Raw genomic sequence first — 22,021 nt, 5'->3', positions numbered from 1 at the left:
TCAATGAAATCTCACTGAAATGTGTCAGAAAGTGAAATTTGCATAGACTAGCACGAACCTTATTTATGTTTTGGATCTTTCATACATATATTTGACTTAGTAATCAGCTGTCATATATTTGCTTAATGTACTACTTTTTGTCTATTGTTTGTATCTTTAAAGTCTTCTTTGATCAGTAAGATAATAAAATACTGAAAACATTTCTTTGAATCATTTTCTTGCTTTAGGTATTGTTGTGTCATTGAAATTCTGTGAAATTGTCATGTTTACACCGCCTTATTATGAACTTCAATTCTATCTATTAATATAAATCTGTAGTTTGAATCCAGATTTTTCACATAGATAAAAAGTAAAAAAAAAAAAAATATCGTGGGAACTTAAAAGCCTGCAAATATACATGAAATGCATATTTTTACCAATTAAAACTGATATAAAATACCTAACGATATGGACAAATGCACATTTTATATCAATAGGCTAAACAAAAGACGTTTAAAATGCAAATTATCCTCACTGTTGAATTTGTTGAAATCAGTGTTTTCATTTTAATGTCGTCGAGGGGAGGAATTTGTTGCTCCACTGGGTGAGTTTAACGGATTTTTAAATATTATTGTTGAATATGTTTTCATATAGATTAAATTGAGCTCATTGGGCTTAAAAGAAAAAAAAAATGTCTTAAATAATAACGCAATAAACGACCTATATTTTTTAGTTAATATTTTATAGATGTAAACGCAGCTTTGTAAAAAAAATACTTTTATTTAGAAAAAATGATAAAAATGTAGAAAGCTACTATTATTTATATTTATCCAATTTTTTATAGGATTTTATCCAATAAAACAGAGACATGTTGCCTCAATTACTACAACAATGGTGACAGTTGCAAAGGTATTTCAAAGAATTTTCATGTTAACAAAAAGGACAAAATCTGAACGTAAATAATAGTTTTTTTGCGACGAAGATTAATATAAGTTAAGGCATCATTTTATTTGAAAGAGAAATAGAAATGGACAAAGTCCAAAATAAGTTGCATTTTATCAAAATCTTATTTTTTTTCGAATTTTTATTTATTTTTCTAAACTGTATAGGAGACATGATCAGATGAAAATCCAAATATATTCTAAAATTACTATCACAAATAATCAAATACATTGTGAGTATATTGAATCTAAATTAAAATCTAATTAATGGACAATTATTGGATATCCATTTGTCACTATATTTTAAAATTACAACCACAAAAATCATATACATTGTGAGTATATAGAAATCAAATAATTTCTATTAAATTGACACTATCAAATGCTTGTTTGTTTTGTGCAAATTGTTCAATTAAAAAACTTACTTCCATGCACAGTTATATAACTGTAATTTGTAGAATGTTTATCTGGTTTTTTTGGTATCAACTGTTCCAAAAAATGTAATCCACCAACTTATGGTAAAAGTTGTTTTGAAAGATGCGAAAATTGCTCGTCTTGTCATCACATACTTGGCTGCGTACCAAACCAAGAGATATTAGGTAAGTAAAGTACAGCACACTACATAGAGTTCCGTTACTTTAAAAATGACTAAGAAAATTGGAGCGATAGGTAAGTCAAAATACAAATATACATACTTATTTTTATCCTATATTGTCCTGCATCATTTAGCCAAGAAAATTTGAAAAAAACCCATAAAAGACTATGTGTGTTATTTTCATTGTTTACCCCCAAAAATAAAATTTTATAAAAAGTATTAAAAATAAAGTGGAAGATAGTTGAAATGATATAAAAATGAGAGTGTGTAAAAGGCCATCCCCACAGCGACGTCATAATATAGAAATAACGTCATATTGTCTTATTTTCATATATTGATGTTTTGTATCTAAATTTTGGTGTTTTCCGATGGTTTTTCGTCTGGGTATAATTGAACGCAGGCTTGCTAAAGTACAGTTTTGTTTAGCATGATGTGTATAATTATAAGAAAAAAAACCAAACATATGTTTAAATCTTATTTGAGCAGACCTGCGCAATATACCTCCTTATGCGAAATTTTAGGGTAAAAATGGCAATGTTTTCATGTTAGCAAAATTGCGAGAATTGGGTCATTTAAGTGACGTCATCGATAAACAGCAAATGAGTAATGATGGCTAAAATAAAGATTAAAACGACATGCTTTTTTGTACAATGATTTTTGAAGATTTGCTTCTCATACGATTCTGTAAATTAACTTAAATTGGGTGCAGATATTTGACCATACCAAACATAGTCCTTTTGATAACATTTTTTACTAACATAATTTTACAAAGAAATGACGCGATCAGAAATGTTAATAATAACGCGGCTATGTTAAGGCTGTCCGAAGCTAAAGATATAAAAAAAAAATGATACTGTTCTTAATAATCGTAAAATACTTTAACCTTGCGAGTTTCTTTAAACTTTTATTACATAAATTAACAGTGACATCCAACACTATATTTGATGTATTTTTCTGACGTCTTATATTTTTCTTAAGCACGTGACAGGTGTATTCTAACACAGTAAATATTCTATAAAAATCGCATCGGCGCAAGTGCATAATGACATTAAATCAAAAATATTTTTATGAAAAATCCTTCGATAAGTAATGTATTTGACAGTTCCTGCTGGGGGTTCATATAAATATTTCGTTTATTTGAGATATTGTCAAAACATTTCGCACCGCAATCGAAATTAGGCACATTTTTACCTTTAAGGCTCGATTTACACAAAATCGGGACAATCGATAGGCTTCCCCCAGCAAGATTCACATTGGTACTTATTTTCTCCTCCGATTTCACGTAAAATATACTAAGATTGTTTTTATCTTTCACTTGCGCCAGGCCGTTTTTTATACGCATATACATATCACCATTCATTAGATTACACGTAGCAGGGGGAGTGTCAAAACCATTAGTTTATGAATAGATATTTACCTATTACGAAGCTTTAAAACTGTTGATTTTTTTTATACTCCATATCGTTGATATTGAATTTAATCTCACTAGTATTTACAACAGTGTCTATGTAAAGGAATGAAGCGGTTTTATTATGCACAATGAATATCACTTATTACGTTACGATACATTCCCTAAGAACGATCGAAAGGAATGCAGATCGTAACGTCAAAGTTAACTATGACGTCATATCTTATGAGGTACAGACAAGTGACTTTCTACATATCGCGAAAAAGAACCGGCATTTTATAGAGATTTGTATTTTGAAGTTGAAACAACAATATATCAGGTGTATCAGATACGTTATAAGCTCAAAAGCTTTGGACTGTTTTCTCTACCTAGATATAGCATATATATCAGCAAAATTCATGATCACATGTTAAATGAATGACTTAAATTTTGAAATTTTAGAGATACTGTGCGGAGGAATTTTCATCTACGAATTGACAATTTACGAATTATATTGGAACTTCGAAACATTTTAACTATTTATTTTGAGGCCAATGGACATAAATATACTCATAAATGGACAGGACAGTTTATTTGAATGACTTTGATTATTAGTAAGTTTAATTAAAATCATGTAACTTTTTTCTTTTTATGTAAATCGTCTTTACAACTTTTTTATGTAACTTATCCCATTCATTCCATTCAAATTCATTCAAAAGTTTATTCCTCTTTTCGGAGAGTACAAGTACATGAGATGTATATTATGGAACAAAATCAAACATGTATATCATACAACAGATATGAAATAATTATAGATACAATAATCTATATACATATTTAAACAAGCGTGAAAGTGTGAGTATTATAATTGAAACGTGAAATGCAACATTCTAACTAAATTTGATGAGAAGGTTGCAAGAAAAATTTACAACAATAGTAATGGAAATATTTATAGAGGATATAAATATATTGTGGGATTTTATATTTGCTTTATCCAACGAGTTGAAATGGTTTTTATTGCTTTTCGGACAGTCCCTTATATGACCCGAATGGATTTTTGTTTTCAAAGACTGAACATTTCGACATTATGACTTTTTTCCATTCTTTTTTGTCCGGGTAGATACTTGTTTTCAAATAAGAAGTTAGATATCGTTCTAAAATATTTTTGTGAAAAGTTGAGAATTATAAATTCATTGGGGAAAACACAGTTTAAAAAAATAAATAGTAATTTCTTCTTATCAATTTATGTTTTAATGGGTCTTAAACCCACCAGACTTTCAAACCCATCCGATCTTGTTGATGTTTACAGGCCTTGGATGTCTTTGATGACAAAGTGTTGAAATGTATTTGATAACTAATAATCTTGCAGTTTAAGTTCTTTCTAATTTTTATAAATATTCACAAGGATTACTAGATTAGATACATATGATAAATTTATTATTGCGTAATAATAGCGTCGGTCTTTATCGCATGCTTCTTTGTTTCTAGTAAACTATTTAAATTTACAGTTTTGGATTGTGCCAAAATGGCTACAATCTTTCTGTTAAGGTATGGTTTCATTTTCAATTAACCATTGATGTGAAAAGTTAGGTTTTGGGATTTTTTCCAAATATTATAATGCATGATTTTTCAGCGCTGAAAGAGAATACCCATCTGCAAAAATAGTAGTGCAGTACACTGTATTAGGCATGGTTTGAAGTCAGTCTGGGTTTGAATATAAACAAGCAATATCGTCTGCAAGGGCTTGGTTTGATGATTTGATACCCCGAAGTTCTCATTAATATTTTCTAGCTCGTTAAGTATGTCATGAAAGAAACCGTATATAGAAAACCAGATACCCCCCCCCCGCACGAATTCCTTGTTTTGAAAAAAAACATTTTAGTTTTAATAATTCACAATTACTGAACTCTTAGGATTGATATAGAAATGTCCCCCAATACATCTTCGTAAGGAATTTGTTTCCTTTTATGTTGATTCTTTCGCGAAGAAAATAAAGTGTCAATGATAAAATCTAGCTAAAATGTGTCAGAAAATGACGAAAACCTGCACAGACTAACAATAACTTTATTTATCTATTTTTCGTAAATACATTTAGTATTCAGCTGTATTTGCTTGATGTACTACAGCTTGTCTATTTATATTATTATACACTCAATTCTATATAAATATAGATCTGTAATTTGAATCTAGATTTCTCACATAGATAATAACTTAAATAAAAAAAAATATCGTGGGAACATACAAGCGTACACATATACATAAAATGCGTATTTCAACAAATTAAATCAGATATAAAATACCTAACGATATGAACGAATGCCCATTTTATATCAATAGGCTAAACAAAAGACGTTTAAAATGCAAATTATCCTCACTGTTGAATATGTTGTAATCAGTGTTTTCGTTTTAATGCTGTCGCGGGGAGGAATATGTTGCTCCACTGGGTGAGTTTAATAACTTTAATATTATTGTTGAACATGTTTTCATTTAGATTTTCATCTAATTTTAAAAGATAGATTGAGCTCATTGTCTAAAAAGAATATGTAAAAATTAAAAAAAAACTGCAATAATGCCTTAATTTTTATGTTAATATTTTATACATGTAGGTGTATCTCACTTTTCTAAACAAAATGAATGCTTTTATGAAGTGGAGATGATTAGATTGTAGAAAGCTACTGTCATTTACAGTAAGGCTAAATTTTGTAGGATTTTATCAAATAAAACAGAGACATGTTGCCTCAATTACTACAACGATGATGACATTTGTAAAGGTATTTCAAAGAATTATCATGTTATTACAGAGGAAAAACGTACGTAAATAATAGATTTTTGGCGACTAAGATTAATATAAATTAATACATCTTTTTATTTCAAAGAAAAGGAGAAGTAGAAATGAAAAACGTTAAAAAAAACGAATTAGTTTTTGAAATTTCAAGTTTTTTCTGAACTTTTTAGGAAACATGATCAGATAAAAATCCAATTGATTAATGGACAATTATTACGAACAAAATCAATTTGTCACTATATTCTAAAATTACAATCACAAAAATCATATACATTGTGAGAAACTAAATAATTCCTATTAAATTGACACTATCAAATGCTTTTTGTTTTGTGCAAATTGTTCAATAAAAAATTTACCTCCATACACAGTTATATTCTTGTAATTTGTAGAATGTTTATCTGGTTTTTTTGGTATCAACTGTTCCAAAAAATGTCATCCACGAAGTTATGGTAAAGGTTGTTTTGAAAGATGCGAAGATTGCTCGTCTTGTCATCACATACTTGGCTGCGTACCAAACCAAGAAATATTAGGTAAGTAAAGTACAACAGCAGAATGTACCATTTCAAATACACGATATCGCGTTTCGTTACTTTATAAATGTCTAAGAAAAGTAGAGCGATAGGTAAACCATGACACAAATATACAGACTTTTTTTATCCTAAATCGTCATCCATCGGTTAGCTCATCAACTTGAAGAATAAATCAAAAATTAATTTGGTAACATTTTTGACCATACCTAACATGATTTGACAAAAAATTGACAAGATCAGAAATGTTAATGATAAAACATAAAAATAACCAACTTTTTAAAGAGATTGGTACTTTGAAAGTCTTGAAAAAATGATATATATCAAATGTATTAGAAACGGCTGAACTTATACTTTTCGGACGGTTTTTCTCTGCCTAGATGCTGCATAGATATCAACAAAATGTATGATCACATGTAGATTGAATGACTTAAATTTTGGAATTTTTGTGATAATGTGCAGAGCAATTTTCATGTACAATTTTACATTTTACGAATTATATAATGTTCGAAGAATTTAAATTACATTTCTTTTGATGGTTATGAACATAAAATCCTCAGGGTTTGGGTTAGAGTTAGGGTTAGAGTTAGGGTTAGGGTTACTAAATATTACCTGGCTCTAAGGGTCTTTATTATGTAACACGACATTAATAAAATATTCAGGTTTTGTTAGGGATATATAAAAAAGTAGGATATTTTACTATCTGAACCACTCTAAACCAAAGAAATCCGATTAAAATAATGTTCTACAGATTTTGTAGTACATGTTTACATTGAATTAGTTTTGGTTTAACGCGCTCTTCGTTCTGAAAATAAAGACAAATAGTTCAATTCGTCTTCTTTTTTTTTTAAGTACAATCATGTATGTAGCCATTATTTATTGAAAATGCATCAGCAAAAATGTTAGATGCGTGGGCCAGTAGTAATACGGATGTCTTTTAAAATTTGTGGTCGCTGGATTGAATCCAGCCAGTACTAATTTTTTTTTTCACTTTAATGGCATGAAAAGAATTTAGAGATTAATTTACATGTATCTAATCTTCGAGGTTTTTGTTTAAATTACAGTACCAATCAAACCCGACCTAACAGAAAGTAAACCCCAACTAAACCCCGGATTTAATTTTTGGGTTTATTCTGGGTTTACTTCGGGTTTACTAGAGTAGACCCAGAGTAAATCCAGAGTAAACCTAAAGTAAACCCAAACGGGAAACAGAGAGTAAACCCGGTCATAAGAATACACATGAAAGCAGACGCTAACTGTGTATTATAAATAACCAACGGGCAGGAATTACAGGCAGGGAAATGGTAAGATAAAAGACGGGTCTGATTTAAGCAATTTTTATGTAAACCCAAAGTAAACCCCGAGTAAGCAGAAAGTAAACCCCGAGTGAACCCAAATTTTCAAAAAGTAAACCCAGAGTAAACCGCAAGTAAACCCCAAAAGTAAAGCCAGGGTTTAGTCGGGGTTTACTCTGGTGTTAAGTTGGGTCTGATCGTTACTGTATCTTGTTTAATTTATTATGAGTATGAGCACACCCAACGTAAACGAAACTCTTTATTAACATTATATATGCACTCTTTTTACTCTTAGAACAATCACATTTTGCTTGAACTTATCACGTTTTAGAATAACAACTAATGTTATAGAAAGAGTTTCCCGAATTTCTAACAAATCAGTTATTACAGACACCATTATAAAATCCGTACAGTGTATCTAGGATTCAAAAATCATATTAAGAAAGCTAGGTACCTGAAGCTAATAGTCGTAAAAGTTACTTTTCGTCCACACGTGTGTATGCGAAATAATTGGAAAAGGCTATATACCTCCTTATCTTAAAAAAACAAAGGTTCAATGATATATGGAACTGAAACTGAACTTTATTTATTCAACGGGTGATAAACAAGTTTCACGATTTATTTTGATATATATCGTTGGCACAAGTGTAGGCGCGATAGATTTTATGATGTAAAAAGAAACCAGAATACCCAAATGTAAACTCACGAGTCCAAACAGGCAACCATCATTTCCTTAGACGACATGAAACAACTATTAAAAAAAACAATGAAAACAATAAAAAATTAAGTAAAATGAAGTGACCGTTTTAGTAATGCTATATTTGTTGAAATTTCTCTACATGAATTTCGTAAATATAAGAACACAAACAATCTTAGAATAAGAACACAAAAAATCATAGAATTCTATTTTATACTTGTCAAATTCAAACATTAGTACAAGTTAATTTTTATTGCTTTACGTATGTTATCAAACTGTAAATAAGTAATAAAGTAAAAAGCTTTACAATAATGACACTTCTAATTTTAAACTTCGAGCACTACCAAACATTTTAAACTTTAGTGCATGATATTATATCTGCTATCCTCTTTCGCTAATGACTTAATCTTTTTGAAAATCAAAACAGAAAAAAATAACCCGAAAGTAACGTAATACATATTATTTTAAGAAGTTCATTTTCAATTAAAAATAAAAAAAAAAACACAAAAAAAAAAAACAAGAGGCGAACTTGTTTTAAGCTTGGCATTTTCTTGAGTATGCATGAAAGCCAAAAGATGGACCTGTCAGGGGGTTTAATGTTTGCATTTTATGCAAATTTCATTTAATTTAGTAAAGTTAGGAATGTTGGAACATATATCTCTAGAGATTAAAAACTTATTATCGAAAGAGACCTGCCTTGCAGGCCTTTCAAGGTGAATTGTAAAATGAAAAGTTGAACTCAAGAATGCTGTAAGCTTTAACAACCTTGACGCACTTTTTTGAGCGTTGAACGTTCTGATCCTCTTCAACTATCAACATATTGGGAAGGCAAAGGATTTACACTGTTGCACTGTGAACAAAAACCAACAAAATTACAATTCTTTTATTGTATCTCCCAAAGCTGCAAAATTCTTTGCAAAATTTTCCCTCAGATTTAAAGGGGAATTAGAAAAAATGCTTTTATATGATTTTTACAATGTACACTTAAACCCCTGACTCAAGTGTCATGTAACATGCGTCAGAGGTTTTATTTGAATGCATTTTTTTTTCGCGTATGTGTCTGATGAAGACTTTTGAAAATATGACCTGGTTTAAATATTTGGTCCCGCCCATTAGGCCTTTAAATAATGGAAGGATAATGTTGACGCTATCTATAGTGATGGTGATGATGATACTCATTATGATAATGCCGATGATGATGATGATGATGATGATGATGATTTTTGTGTCTTTATGAAAGAAATTATTTTATTTTTCTTAATAGAAAGAATGACAAATGAATACATGCCAAGAAACATCGAGAAAAGAACTGCTCGCAGAAGCCAAACAGGAAAAATAGCCATCATTTTCTTTGGATCTTTAATTTCTTGCGTATTAGTATCATTTATATTTCGAGAAAATTTCACATACCGTCAACTGGCTGCTCAATTGAGTACAATATAATCATGTGATTGCTTTTAAGACATTGCCATTTTTGATGATAACAGGTTATTGAACAGTTGATATCAGCTTGGTTTTTATGGTGAATTTAAACGTGACAGAGTAATGCGTTTAATGTTTTATAAAGGTACAAACTATTTATTTCAAATATAGAATGTTAAAGATAAATTGATAAATACACACAGTCACACACACTCAAAACACACACACATATATATTTATATTTACTGTTCCTATTTTAATTTTGAAAATGTTGGTTCATGGTGTACAATGTTATGCAGTTCACTATAGTAACACAATTGTATGCAACTTTTTTGACGATTGAAGAAATAATAAGGTTTTGATTTCCCCCAAAAGGTTAATTTCATTCTATAAGAACAGTTAGCATTTTAACAAAACAGCAAAACACATAAAGAACAATCAATGGAAAAGTTTACTTTTATCAATCAAGTTAGCATACCAAAAAAAAGTTTGGTCATTTAAATATATTGGTGTTTTTGATTGTCATAACTCGGAAGAAAACAAGAAAAAGTTGTTTTGTTAAATTTATTTGTTATTTACAGAAAGCGTAACTCTTAGTTACTTATGCAATGTAAACCTGATTTGTGGATGCATTTGACAATAAATATGCTTTGAAAACGTGTGGTGTTTATTCAGTTAGCACACAGGTAATGTTCATGCATTACACACTATCTTTAAAGTTTATTGAATTAAAATGTGTAATAGAGTGCAGATAATTTGCTCGTGGTATATAAGAGGAAACTACCAGTAGACACAAGTTATAGTCTGAAGAACATGCTAGGGAAACCTTCTATGATGCAGTTTTTAGTTATTTGGGTTTTGCTTATCAGCTCCTGTTCATGCGTAAGTATAACGTTTATTTAAGTATGAATGTTTGTTAGTTGTATTTTTTTTATATTCAATACTCAGTGGAATACTTTTGTTTATGTATTATTATTATAATATAAAATACATGTGTATTGAAACAATCTAAAACAAATCAACCTTCAGTTATATGAAATTGAATAATGCGATAATTTGTCTGCTCAACTGACAGCAGTTACTGACACGACGACGTAAAAATAAATCATTTAATGCTGATATTTACATTCCCTAAAGAAATCAATCATTTACTTGAAAAAAATCAATAAAAATTGCAGATCACGGAGGGAGTAAACTAGTAAAAGCAAGAACAGCTGATATATTTAAACCGGTTTTAACCGGTTATCACATTGACTATTGAGTTGAGATCGATGAACATCAGCATATAGTCCGTGAAATACAACCCTTGAATTTATATTTTAAAAAAAATCGACTTTTTGTTGAATAATTGTAAAACATGATGTTTTGACAACATGCATGAAATATATTTTTAAATGATAACGTAGAACTACTTATGTGAATAACATTTAAATATCACAGACTTTAATGGAAAAACACAGTATAATGTAAATGTCAATAAAAGAACGACCTCTTTATTTATTTGCTAGGGTAAACATCTAGTAAATGAAAGGTTTCTACAGGCAAAACAAAAGAAGAAGAAGAATTTCAAGATATCATTTCTTTTTACGGTGCTTAACAACAATATATTTGCTTTATATGGTGTACATGAGCTTAAACGTTATCAAAACCACAAGTAAATAATATAATAGTATAAAACTGTCAAAGTTTATGGTACATTAAGGAAATGAGTAAAACATCAGTTTGTCGGTTTCTAACTAAATAAATGAAATGAAATTCATCTTCAAAGCATACAGTATATGCGAAAAGAGCATCTATCATAATTATTTTTCTCTTCATTCAATACAGAAGTTTCTTAAATTGTTTAATTTTCTTAATAAATCTTAAAAGCCGTAAGGTTTTGAAAAAAAGTATGCATTAAATTAATTATGACGTCTTTATGTTACTAGCACCAAACAGAACGCATTCTGAATTATTGCATCTTGAATATTCCGCTCCTTTACTACTATTGATGTCGGTACATAATTGTTTTAAATAACTAATAACAAATTACTTTCTCCTCTTAATTGATTCATTACTTTCAAAATGAAAGCTGAATACTATAAAACTAGTAAATAACATCACATTGTGTAGAATTAGCAACGACACGCTGCAGCTATTTAATATTTGGCATATTAAATGTACAAATATATAATTACGACATAAAGTTTGATAACATGATTTATTTTCTTTAATCAAACAATTCTTTAAATTCAAACTTTCCGCTGTACATTTCTTTCTAAACTAGTATTTAAATCCTAAGCAATTATTTATATAGCCTTGCTAATAAATCGGTTTTTAAGAACCAGGTGACACAAACAGATATTCGAATGAAAACCATATATTTCCGGACAATAATTCATTATTACACAAAGTAGAAGTTTACTTCTGTTTACTTCGTCCTTTAAACGAAAGAAATCATGTTTCTTATTCATCGACCCTAACGCCGCCGGAAATAATATGTTCTAACCCTCTTTTCCCGGGCTTTAGCTTGTGCATGGTATTTACTGTTTAAGGTGTTACATGTAACGGGACACAATTTCTCAATGTATACATGTTTCTAACTTTTTTTGCATTAAGTTTTGTTCTTTTTTCCATTTTGTCATTTCGTTAATGGAACATTAATTTATATTTAAATTGTCATTTTGACGTGCAAAAAAAAATATAAAAAATCTCAAGTTGATGTTGTAGTTTCCTGAGACCTTAACGTTAGATGACGACTTGTATATATTTATTGCTACTATAGCCAAGTTACATTTTCGTATTATTTCATTTTTTACGACAAAGTTACTCTACATCTAATGTTTCCTTCACGCATATTGTTTTGAATCTGTCTATTATCAACACATTGTTGTTTTATTAAGTAGATCCATAATGATTTTTGGTTAATTTTCTTTGTGCAAAGAATGCATCTAAATCATGGCCATTTGGTTCATCCGTTGATGCATTTTCGATGTACTATGTATTTTTTACTCTTCTCTCTTTATTGACACAATGCAACTTTTTAAATCATTGTGGAACAACTAAACAAATAAACAGTTAACTGTCTGAACCTTTCTGATTAAAACCCTTAGAAACAAATATTATCATATATACTTTTTACAGGATACAAATTTTACAGAAAAAATATGGTTGTCATAATGGGAATATAAAACGTATTTGAGTTATGTTAAGTCAAAGTCCAGGGGTGTAGCTATTCTTTAGATGAATTAGATGTTTACAAAACATTTAAAGATGATAATTGCAATTGTCTTATTCTTGATGTTTCTATTGATGATCTACACGTTCTATTGGTAAACTCATATGACCCAAATTTGGATACACTTGCGCTATTTACAAACTTATTTTAGCATTTTGAGATTCTTTTAACGAATCAACATATTGGTATTTGAATAATTTTATGAAATGTTAGATTTAAAGATATACCAAAGTTTGAATAATCTCAAATCAAGACTTAAGGTATAAAGACTAGTTGAAATAATTAACCTTTAAGACATTTTTTTGTGTAAACAATCAAGATCGGAGAAAGGTCACAGAGTTGATTTTTGTCCTTATCTCAGATACATTGAAAAATATATATCAAATGAATAGAATAGAAAAAAGTTATAGGTCAGACCTTTCCCCAGTTCTTTTAGACATAAACAAGAATAAATTCCTAAAAGGTAAAGGAATGTGGAAATTTAACAACTCCCTATCAACTGACAAAGGATATATCAAAATAGTAAAACAAATAGTTATAGATATTAAGAAACAAAACAATACCACTGTTTTGTGTATAATAAAGACAATATATCCTCGGTACTGTATGATAATATACAGTTTTGTCATCAGCGACCAATTAATTCTAGATACCTTGCTCATGGAAATGAGAGGAAAGACTGTTTCATACTCAACTTATATTAACCACAACTCTCTTAAAAGGGAGAAATACAAAAAAGGAAATTTTGAATTCAGAACAAAATTTGACACAGGATTCTATTGAACAATTTTAGGATAACCATGATGAATTTGAATAAATTAGGACTACTAGATTAAATGGTCTATGCATACAATATAAAGCAAATTGGATAAACCAGGGAAAAAAACCAACAACATATTTCGCTAGTTTAGAATCAAGAAACTATATATAAACAAACAAATATTAGTGATTAAGAAGGAAAATGGGATTTATTATTAGAAATTAACATAAAATTTTAAGTGAAATGAAAAAATGACTATAACAAACTGTCAACCATCTCAAAAATCCATAAAACGAAATACAAATTCAAAGCAGAGAAACACGGACCACTAAAAAGATAGAGGTAGAATCAAGTGCCACGGAGGAGTGAGCATCCTCTGCTGACCGGTCACACCCGCCGTGTGCCCTCTGTCGCAATCGGAAAAAAAGGAAAAATCCGTAGACAATTAGGTGATTAACTATGGTCTAACAATTAGTATGAGAAACGTTAGTCAGCATGCGACCCAGTGAAAGAAACAAAGAAATTATAGGGGAACCCTTATAAAGGAAAAACATATTATTAGAAACATAAATATAAAACATAAAAACATAAACATAAATAAAGAAAAATATTTATGAAAACTGGAAAACTATAATGTACCTTAACCAAACAAAATAGAATCAGAAAATATAAACGACCCTATAACAAATATTAAACACAAAAGTTTTACATTAAAAAAGATATGAACAATGATGAAAGTACATGGCCAGGACCAGATCTAGACAGATACACGAGTAAATTGTTCAGTTTTTTTTTTAAAACAATAATGGATTTTTGTATTACGAGAGTATTTTTCTACTAAAATGAAATGCTGCATTCTACAGAACCAAATACGTTTTGGAGTATAACTTGCTTGCCGAAGGCTGGAAAACAAAAACAGTTCCTAAAAAAACGGTGCCCAATATTTCTTCTTATTGTTGTTTACAAAATAGTATCAGGGTGAATTACCTATAGAATTAAGTCATTGTTAGACAATTTGATAAATAAAGACAAATTTGGTTTTATCAAAAGAAAGTTTATTGGAGAAAATATGTCTCATATGTGATTTGATAAATTATACTGAACTACATAGAATACCAGATTTATTAATGTTTATTGACTTTGAAAAATATAGACTGTTGTTAGTCTTGTTTTATCAACTTAATTGTCAGTACCTTGCCTCCCTTTTGAAAATGTTCATACGAAGAACGTGCCCTTGCGTGTAAAATTAACTGAGAGACGAAAACACCACATGCAGGTAATGGAGGTTTATCTTTCTACACAAGTAAGGAAACTCATCACGTTTGTCATGAAGTTTTGTTGTTAGGTTTCCATCAGTGTCCATTTCCAGAGAGATGTACATGTGTACATGTGTACATCTCTCAACTGTAATTTTTTATCTTGAATCTAATGTGGTTCGGACCCAGTAAAATGTTGCAGTATCGCACAAAACAGACAATATTTTCTCTGAATTTATACAACTAGATTATCCTTTTGCATCCATGAGGTCCTAGAGTATTAAGTTTTAATAATACTTATTATAATATTATGTAATTGCAATATACACGTAGAATAGTGAGTATGCAATTTAATAACCTTTTTGAGAATATCATATTTGCGGATGTTAGAATTAAACGTTAAATAGACTAAACGAAAGGATGCAAGTGATAAAACATAGACGTTTAATAACTAAAAGTGCATGTATAATTAAATAGTTGATTGGTCTATTGTATAAGGATTTCCGGATGTGATATGTATAAGCAACATTGATATTCAAGTTTTGCCATGTTGTGTCTACACCATGATAATATTTGAGTAATGTATTGCGTGCTAAATTAATAAAAACCATTCGCTAAAACCGAAATAATAGTTAATATTTCATAAAAGAAATATTGCAAACTATTAATGTGTTTACTTGTATCACATTAAATACAATGCATTTGCAAATATTTTTTTATAACTGTAGATTCTGTTAAAAGAATACAAGTTCCCTGTTTTTGCATCGGTATCGTGTCCAAAGAATGATTTTGAGTGGAAGACTAGAGCGACTTTTCTCAACTGTACCAATAAAAATGGGTATATGTGTATCCCAGACGAAAACATCACTAATCTGATAGAATTCTGTTACAGCAGTCCTGCTGTTCCTATACCAAAAGGTGGGAACTTATAATGTACATGTTTGAATAGCTTTCTTTATTAAAATAAGTAATAATGTTATATATTAGCATATTTGGCATATTTAGTAGCAAATAACAATTCAGTTAAATTAATTATATGATAACAAAAAACTACGTATTTTAGGATTTTGTCTATTCTTAAACAAACGAAACTCAGTCGTCGATGCCTACAACTGTCAGACCTTTACAGAGGGATGTCCAGATTCCGATTACTACAGTAATACACTCTATAAATGTAAGAGATTACTACAATTATGCACTCTGTAAATGTAAGTAAGTACTACATATTGATACATTTAACAAAAATAATTACTGTGTACTTTTCATTGATACCAAAAAGTATAATGAAAACCCGAATGCTTGTATATGTTCTGTTCCGTAGGTTGAAAATGACATGCAGAAATATCATGAGTTAAAATACAAACTAGCCTTTCAAGGGAACCAAAACAAAACCATAACTACAATTTGGACTTACTGGTTTTGAAAATATAGTATACTACTATTTTCTATGTCTAGAATACGGGCATTACGTATGCCTCTCCAAAATTTTTTAAATTATTTTTGGTCAAGCTACAAGTTCAAAGCCAAACTGAAACTTTGATTAAGCTCAATTTAAAAAACATTGAAGCACACTAAGTGACTGATGTAGATTGACATTATCATTATTACGTTGCTGCATTAAACTATCTGTAAACATTTTGTGATACCATTGTCATGATTAAACTTTTATTTTCCAGACCAACAATGTCTTTCCATTAGAAAAGGGTGCTTTCTTGCTGATCCTTTTTGCAAAAGGTATGCATTTTTGAACATGTTGAATGCATGTAATTTATTTATTTTAGGTTTAAGTTATAAACGATTACATATGTTCTTTTTCATAAATGGGATCATTACAATCATATTGAATCTAAATTATGTTTTTTGGTAAGAACATAGTTTTTTACAGCTACAATTTGAATTCATAACACTGGGTTTACTTTTATGCTATTTATATGTAATTATATTTTTCATAGTGTTACATTTCCAATGATGTAAGTTCTTAGTTTTTGTTTTCAAATAGTGCAGTGTCTACCTCTGGAATGGCTACCCAAACATTCACGACATCAGCATACAAGACAGAATATAAAACAAAAACAGAAATTGGAAAGCAAAAAGCTCCCAAAACAAACAACTGGCATTTTAAATGGAACGCTGTTACTAAGATGCTTCTTTCGCTGTTCATTGGCTCATTTTTTTCATTTTTAGCTTTCCTTCCATTGTTAATCTTCCGTTGTTTCCAACAGAAAATGTGTGAGTAGTTTCCTAATTTTATTGTATCTATAACTTACTATTACTTGTGTTATTTATCATATGTATTCACGATAGTATCTTTAAGGATTATGTTTACTCAGGGGCGAAAAAAAATCCACTAATAGGAACGAAAAACTACTCTTTCCACAATGTAGCCGTACTATTGTGGTGCTATTTTTCACTTTCAAAAAAACTAGGTCAATGACCTACTTTTTCTGCAAGTGACCTCTGAATGTTTTTTGAAAACAAATGTCACAATTTGTCAAAATTGTCCACCATTTTCAAGGTTTCTTTATTTTGTAGTTATTAGATTTAATAAAACAATTTGTAGGTTGGGAAATGATAAAATATGAATAGCTTTACTAATATTATATTTAACTGAATCGTTTTAAGCCCATATCTTAAGTTTAATTAGTCCGAATTTCCTCTATCAATTTCCAAAATTGCACCCATTTGTGATCAAGTTTTACAAGAAACTGACAAATAGGAGCTCAAAATCATTGATTGCCTTCAACTTTTTTTGTTGTCTGTATTATCTTGACATAAACATTATATAAGGTCAATGATAAAAAATTCGAGATAGTTTATCTTGAATCGATATTATGTATTTTAAAGATTTTTCCAATCGCTTGCCAGCCAGTGATATAAATTTGTAGACGGGTAAATACAACCATAAAATATGTAAAATGATAAGAAAAAACATATAGAAACTTAACTTTTGCAATTACATTGCAACAGAAAGTTTTAAAGAGAAAAAAAAATGAAAAAATTAGTCCGAATTTCTTCTCTTTTGATATTAATCTACCTTTGTCGAAGTTTATCTTCCTCAAATCAACAAATTATGGATATCAATATTGATATTTGTTAATAACGTTGTTATTTTGTGTTTTTAAAACAACTTTGGACTTCAATTATTAAACTTTGTAACAATATTTTTTAAAATCTCAAACCCTGAGTAATCGTAATCCTTAAGTGATAGATAGTATAGAGACAAAGTGTTAAAATCATAAAAGTGTGTACCTTATTCTGACACCAAATTGTTTGTATCTTTTATGAATATTCAGTAAAGGGTATTTTTTCAAGAATGAATACTTTTTATCGATAAAGACACTATTCTCGAATGAAAGTGCAATGAGTGATGATTAATATAAGTTTCGGCTCATCAATCAGCCATCCTATGTGTTCATCTTGAAAGAAATGTAAAACATGATTTAAAATTCAATACTGTGGAATCATTAGAATTCGTGGTTGCTCAATTTTCGTGGTATTTGTGGGTAGCCCTCGCCCACGAATTTACATCCTCAACGAAAACCAATTATAAAAGGTTTGGTTTACCTACTGAAACTGAAAACTGACACATCCACGAAATTAGATCCCCACGATCAAATAAAAACCCCACAATTTACGAAAATTGGCCCCCACGAAATTAAATGATTCCATAGTATCTATCTTTTTTCAAGTTGATTTTGAAAAAACTATTGGTAAATAACGCTTACCGTTTACAAGTTAATTTTGTATTATTTCAGTATCAAAAAGAGGATTCACAGCTCTACATTTTGCCTGTTTTTACGGAGATAACAAAAAGGTTCGAAGACTATTACGTAACAATGCTGATGTTAATTTATGTGATAAAAAAGGAACCAGTCCGCTTGCCATAGCCTGTAGACTAGATCGTAAAAGTATAGTCGAAATTTTACTCAACATGGATGCTGATATAAATCTATGTGAAAGGCATGGACTTGGTCCTCTTCACATAGCTAGTCGAGAAGGACATATGAACATTGTTAATTTGTTATTAAAAAATAATGCAGATATAAATGCTTGCGTAAAATTTAGGTACAGTCCCCTTTATTTAGCTTGCATAAATAACCATACTAATATTGTTCAAATGTTAATTAAAAATGGTGCTTATGTCAATCAATGTGATATATATGGATTCAGTCCTCTATACACAGCTTGTGAATTAGGACATAAAACCGTAGTAAATGTATTGCTGGAAAATAAAGCAGATGTAAATCTGTGTAACCAAGAAGGAATAAGTCCCTTATACATTGCCTGCCGTAAAGGACACATTTGCATTGTAAATATATTGCTCAAATACGGAGCTAAAGTCAACATAACAAGTAAAAAGAAACAAAGCCCCCTCTTTGTTGCTTGTTTCGAAAAGCACTTTAATATAGTAAAGGTTATACTAAACAAGGGGGCTCAAGTTAATCTACGTGATGAAGACGGTTTTACTCCACTGTACGTGGCATGCGAATTCGGACATAAACACATTACACAGTTATTGCTGAAACATGGTGCAATGATTGATCTATGCAATAACCATGGATATGGTCCTCTATATATATCTTGCCAGAACGGTCATAAAGGCATAGTACAGCAATTATTGGACAATGGTGCTGATGTCAATCTTTGCAATAAGTACGGAAAAAGTCCTCTACATGTGGCTTGTCAAGAGGGACATAAAGATATAGTGAAGAAATTACTGGACAAAGCCGCTGTTGTTAATATTTGCGATACGAATGGACAGACCCCTCTTCATACAGCATGTAAAAGAGGACATTTGAGTGTTGTAAGGGTATTGCTAAAAAATAAAGGTGACTTAAGTTTGTACTGTAAAGATGGTTTAAATCCTCTATGTTTAGCTTGTCATCAGGGACATAAAAGCACAGTGACGGAATTGCTTAGGCAAAATATTGACCGTAATATTTGTAATACGAATGCATACAGTCCTCTTATTGCTGCAAGTCTAAATGGACAAACCATGATAGTTAAAATATTGCTTGAAGCGGGTGCTAAGGTTAATCTATTAAGTAAAGAAGGATTCAGTCCTCTATATGTAGCTTGTCAAAAAGATCATAAAAGCACAGTAGAGTTATTGCTTGATAATAGCGCAGATGCAAATCAATGTAACCAGGGCGGCCTTAGCCCCCTTCACATAGCATGTTTTAATAAAAACACCGATGTTGTAAATATATTGCTTGGAAATGGCGCAGATGTCAACATATGTAATCTTAGAGGAATTAGCCCCCTGTATCTAACAAGTCAAGAAGGACATGTGGACATTTTGAGTATATTGCTAGAAAATGACGCTGATGTAAAACTAAGTAAATGGCCAGAAAAAAGTCCGTTGTATATAGCATGCGTAAAAGGGCACAGCGACATTGTTAATCTACTCATTCAACATCACGCAGATGTAAATCTATGTACTCAAAATGGAAGTAGTATCCTTTTTGTAGCGTGTCAAAATGGTAACTCAAATGTTGTCGATACATTGATTGAGAACGGTGCTAGAGTTAATCAATGCAACAACAATGGATACACTCCCCTTTATGTAGCTTGTGAAAAAGGGCATGCAAACACAGTGCAACGATTGCTGGAGAACGATGCAGATATCAATCAATGTTGTAGAGACGAATACAGTCCTCTCTTTATATCAGTTTTAAAAAAACATGTTGACACTGTAAGTATATTGCTTGATAAAGGTGCGGACATTCGTTTGTCCACTAAAAGTGGTCAAAGCCCCTTACATGTAGCTTGCGGTCAAGGCAATTTTGATGTTGTTAAACGCTTGATAGAGAGTGGTGCTGATATTGATCTACGCACTAAACGAGGCTTCACTCCTCTAAGCTCAGCTTGTTTCAGTGGCAATGGAGATATTGTTCAAGTGCTTATTGATAGTGGTGCCGATGTTGATTTATGTGCAGAAGGGTCATACAGTCCGGTATATATTGCCAGCCAAGAGGGATATACTAGTATTGTAGAAAAATTGCTGAAAGCTGGCGCAAAGGTAAATAAAGAGAGTTACAAAGGAGGGAGTCCTCTATATAAAGCATGCAAAAGGGGACATATTAAAACAATTCAGTTTCTACTTAACAATGGTGCAAATGTTAATCAATGTAGAAAAGACGGGTACAGTCCTCTTTGTATAGCTAATCTAGAGGGGCATTACGATGTTGTTAAGCTCTTACTGGAAAAAGAAGCAAAGTTTGATAAAAATTATACACAAGGACCAACTCCTTTGCATTTAGCAGCACAGAGAAAACATTGTGAAATTGAAAACTTACTAAGTGGATCCCTTAAATCAAACATAAAGCAAAAAGAAGACGAAGGGTTTGAAGGAATTGATAATGGTTCAGATCCATTGGTTGCTATTAGCTATCTTGGTACTGAAGATGATTTTATTTCTATCAATCCTAAAAGTACAAAGAGAAAAACCACTACAGAGGGGGTAGAGAATCTTAAATTTCGAACAGTTGAGAAAGTACCCATTAACAGTGCTACTCATAATGATGTATCATGGCTTGAGCAAATAATATTAAGAAATCCTTTTAAATGTTGATCTTAATCAAAACCATCAGATTATATTGAAGTTTTTAGCTCACCTGAGCTGAAAGCTCAAGTGAGCTATTCTGATCACTTTTTGTCCGTCGTCCGTCCGTCCGTCCGTCTGTCCGTCCGTCTGTCCGTCTGTCTGTCCGTCTGTAAACTTTTTACATTTTGAACTTCTTCTCTAAAACCGCTTATCCAATTTCAACCAAATTTGGCACAAAGCATCCTTATGGGAGGGCGAATATAAATTGCAGAAATAAAAGTCCGATCTGTATTCAAAGCGGAGAAAACCTTGAAAATGTAGAAAAAGGGGGGTGCATTTTTAAAAATCTTCTTCTCAAGAACTACTGATTCCAATTCAACGTAGTTTAGCATAAATTATCCTTATGGGAAGGAAAATATAAATTGCAAAAATTAAGGTCTAATTCTGTTTCAAATCTGAGTTATTACGAAAATAATAATAAAGGAAAGGCGTATTTCAATCAGTTTAATAGCCTCGGATTCGGCATCCGGTAAAATGGGTAGACAAGACTTGGCCTGGGCAAAACAAAAGATAAGCAGTTATTAATCTGCCAATCTCATTAAAATTTCAGGAT

The 22,021-nt window shown here is 30.6% G+C and overlaps 1 protein-coding gene across 1 annotated transcript; it reads left to right on the top strand.

Moving 5' to 3' along the window:
- The first annotated feature begins 18,978 nt into the window (after positions 1-18,978).
- On the top strand, positions 18,979-21,435 carry LOC128169944 (ankyrin-1-like). The gene is made up of 2 exons (XM_052835966.1): positions 18,979-19,642; positions 20,333-21,435. The coding sequence occupies exons 1-2, from the start codon at positions 18,979-18,981 to the stop codon at positions 21,433-21,435; spliced, it is 1,767 nt and encodes a 588-aa protein (XP_052691926.1).
- Positions 21,436-22,021: the final 586 nt, after the last annotated feature.

The sequence above is a fragment of the Crassostrea angulata genome, unplaced genomic scaffold (assembly GCF_025612915.1).
Source record: "Crassostrea angulata isolate pt1a10 unplaced genomic scaffold, ASM2561291v2 HiC_scaffold_261, whole genome shotgun sequence".
NCBI lineage: Eukaryota > Metazoa > Mollusca > Bivalvia > Ostreida > Ostreidae > Magallana > Magallana angulata.
The sequence above is the reverse complement of the archived record's forward strand: the minus strand, read 5'-3'. Positions and strand labels throughout refer to the sequence as shown.